Here is a 2,683-nt window from a genome sequence, read left to right on the forward strand (position 1 = left end):
GTATGTTCCTCGCAACAAGTTTATCTGCATATCAACATTGTAACTCGAGAGATTTTGTAATCTTTTTCTGCTTATGGGACAATGAGTATCTGTAATCATCAACTTATAGTATATTTTTACAACTGGGTCAGATCCCGTGATTTTCTTCCTTTTTTGGGTTTTTCACGTAAAAAACTTTGGTGTCTCTATTGATTTTTTTCTTCTATTCGATCGTGTGTTAAATCTTCGTGTCATGATAAGATGATAAACTATTATTCTATCACCACAAATCTTCTAGCACGCATTAAAAGTAATCAGAATCATTGAAAATCAATTGATGTGACTTGTTCGTGAAATTTAGCTCTAATAATTTATTAGCACTTACTTGAAGAGAAAGTAGCTTAATCATCCGAAATGCACCCAACAATCAATTGAAGAAATCCAATGATTTAGAGAAAACACCTAATCTGTAGGTCCCTGAATTAACCAATTGACCTACTTTCTATATAACGACGGGAAAACCATCATCTTCTTAAAATACTAAATCCTTCGTTTCATGCGATGAATCAAACCACATATCGCGCAAGTCGTCAATTATTAAAAAAAAAAAAAAACACATAACGCTGAATTTTAATGATTTTTTTTATTTGTTTAACATTTTATTCTTTAGATTACATCTTTTGCAAAAAAAAATATGATAAATATATAAATATATAAGAATTTAGACTATTTATGTAGATAAAAAAAAGGAAGTTTTACACACATATCATTTAGTTATTATGTATTTACATGTCTAACATCTAAACTTGAAGTTTTATATGTACTTCATGTTATTTATGCATGAAAAAATATATTTCATTTTTTAAAAAATAAAATAATAACATTTTTTTGTGATATGAAATATTTAGATTTTCTTAAGGGTTAGATATATAAAGACATAAAGAATTGGGTGGTAAGCATGTAAAATCATTCATATCACATTAAAAATATTATCTTTTTTAATTTTATATAATACGCATTTTCGTGCACAAAAAAGTGAATATATATATATATGAGCGATCACCGTCCATCATAAACTTAACCAAATCTTAATGTGTAACGAACGGCCATCCATGATTCCTCAAAACGACCAAACGCCCCGCAGGATCAATCACATGGGCGCTTGATCCACCCCATTACCAGCCTGTATCTCAGCTAATAAGAATATCATGAATATCATTTAACCAAATTTATATCTTCCTCATCCTCCATAGAACCAGGAAGTTGTTGAAAACAGAGACCCAGCCATGGAATCTCTCCTCGACGGCAACCAGAACCAGAAGAAAACCTTCTTCCCTTCCAAGCCAATGAAAGACGAGCTCCCAATCTCTCAAACCCCCAACAAAGAAACCCACCTCATCGGTCTCCGCCGAAGGCTCATCTCCTCATTCTCCATAAAAATCCAACCTTTATCCTCTTCAGCCGTCTGCTCATGGGCATCGCTCCGCCGCTCTAAATCGGCGCCGGAATTCGTCCAAGAGTTCACCGGAGGTTCGCTTCGGAGATGGTGGGAATGGAGCTGGAGCTGGCTGCTTTCGAAGAAACCGGGGTTCGTGAGAGATCTGGAGATGAATGAAGAGGAGACGGAGGTTCTCGGCTACCATAGAAAAGGGAGCGTTCGCCACCTGTTTTATAAGATTCGATCTGAGATAAGGAAGCTCGTGCAGCCGCAGAGGCTGCCGACGACGCATTGTAAGTTCAGGTATGATTCCTTCAGCTACGCGCAGAATTTTGATGGAGGGCATGTGAGGGAGGAGAAGTGAAGGTAGGGAGGAAGGGGAGGGAGTGGATTTTGGGGAGGGGCTAATGTGTAATTTTATTATTTGTTTGTCATTCAGTGTTTTTTTTTGGGTAAGATTTATGATTTGATGATTAAATTGGTTAATTGTTGGCGTGGAGATACTTGATATTTATAGAATTTATGTGTAGAATTATGGATTATGGAAAAAAAAATTAGTATTAAAATTCGGTTGAAATTTTTTTTTTTTTTGAAATTTATTTTTGAAATTTATTTTTAGATGAATTTTTAGATGAATATAGCATGTAATTACATAATTATTTATTATGATATGTTTATTTTAAATAAAAAAAAACTCTTAATTTTGATAAAATTATGTTGATCTTATCTTTTATAATTAACTATTTACATAATTGAAGCAGATCTTCCAAGCTTGCAAGAGGGAGCATTGCATTACCATTTTCTTTTCTTTTATTTTTTTTGGTTTGCTATTAATTGTCTAATTTCTTAATATATTTATTTTTTTGGGGGGAGAAAAAAATTAGGAAAAATATTGCAAATGCAACTAGGAAATTTTAATTTATAATTTAAATTAATTAATTGTAATGATTCGAATTTATTTGATGGTTTTTTTAAGTTGGTCCATCTCCAAAAAAAAATGAAGGCATAATCAACCTAATTAAAGATGGGATTTTGGCCGGATTTCTCCCCCTCCGAAAGATCTCATGCTTGAAGTACATCAAACAAAAAAAAAAAAAAAGTGGTAGATGACTTCTAATTGAGTTTGACTGGCTAACAAGTTATGTTTGATTTAGCTCATATTTGGCTCTTCCTTAAAAATTATTTATTTAAAATATTCTAAAAAAATATTTGAATTTAGTCATTTAGATTCAAAATAATTAATTTTTTTCCCAAATTCCCCCTCCT

General features: G+C 32.5%; 1 protein-coding gene across 1 annotated transcript; it reads left to right on the forward strand.

The window, feature by feature from the left end:
• Nucleotides 1-1,142: 1,142 nt before the first annotated feature.
• LOC110033620 lies at nt 1,143-1,942 on the forward strand. Its single transcript, XM_020737656.1, has one exon. It carries the CDS (start codon nt 1,266-1,268, stop codon nt 1,779-1,781), a length of 516 nt encoding a protein of 171 aa, XP_020593315.1. The 5' UTR covers nt 1,143-1,265; the 3' UTR covers nt 1,782-1,942.
• The last annotated feature ends 741 nt before the right edge of the window (nt 1,943-2,683 follow it).

The sequence above is a fragment of the Phalaenopsis equestris genome, unplaced genomic scaffold, assembly GCF_001263595.1.
Source record: "Phalaenopsis equestris unplaced genomic scaffold, ASM126359v1 Scaffold001238, whole genome shotgun sequence".
In the NCBI taxonomy this organism is placed as follows: domain Eukaryota; kingdom Viridiplantae; phylum Streptophyta; class Magnoliopsida; order Asparagales; family Orchidaceae; genus Phalaenopsis; species Phalaenopsis equestris.

What these genes read in the sequence shown, in the direction of transcription:
- LOC110033620 (XM_020737656.1), top strand. Translation starts at nt 1,266, where the DNA reads ATGGAATCTCTCCTCGACGGCAACCAGAACCAGAAGAAAACCTTCTTC.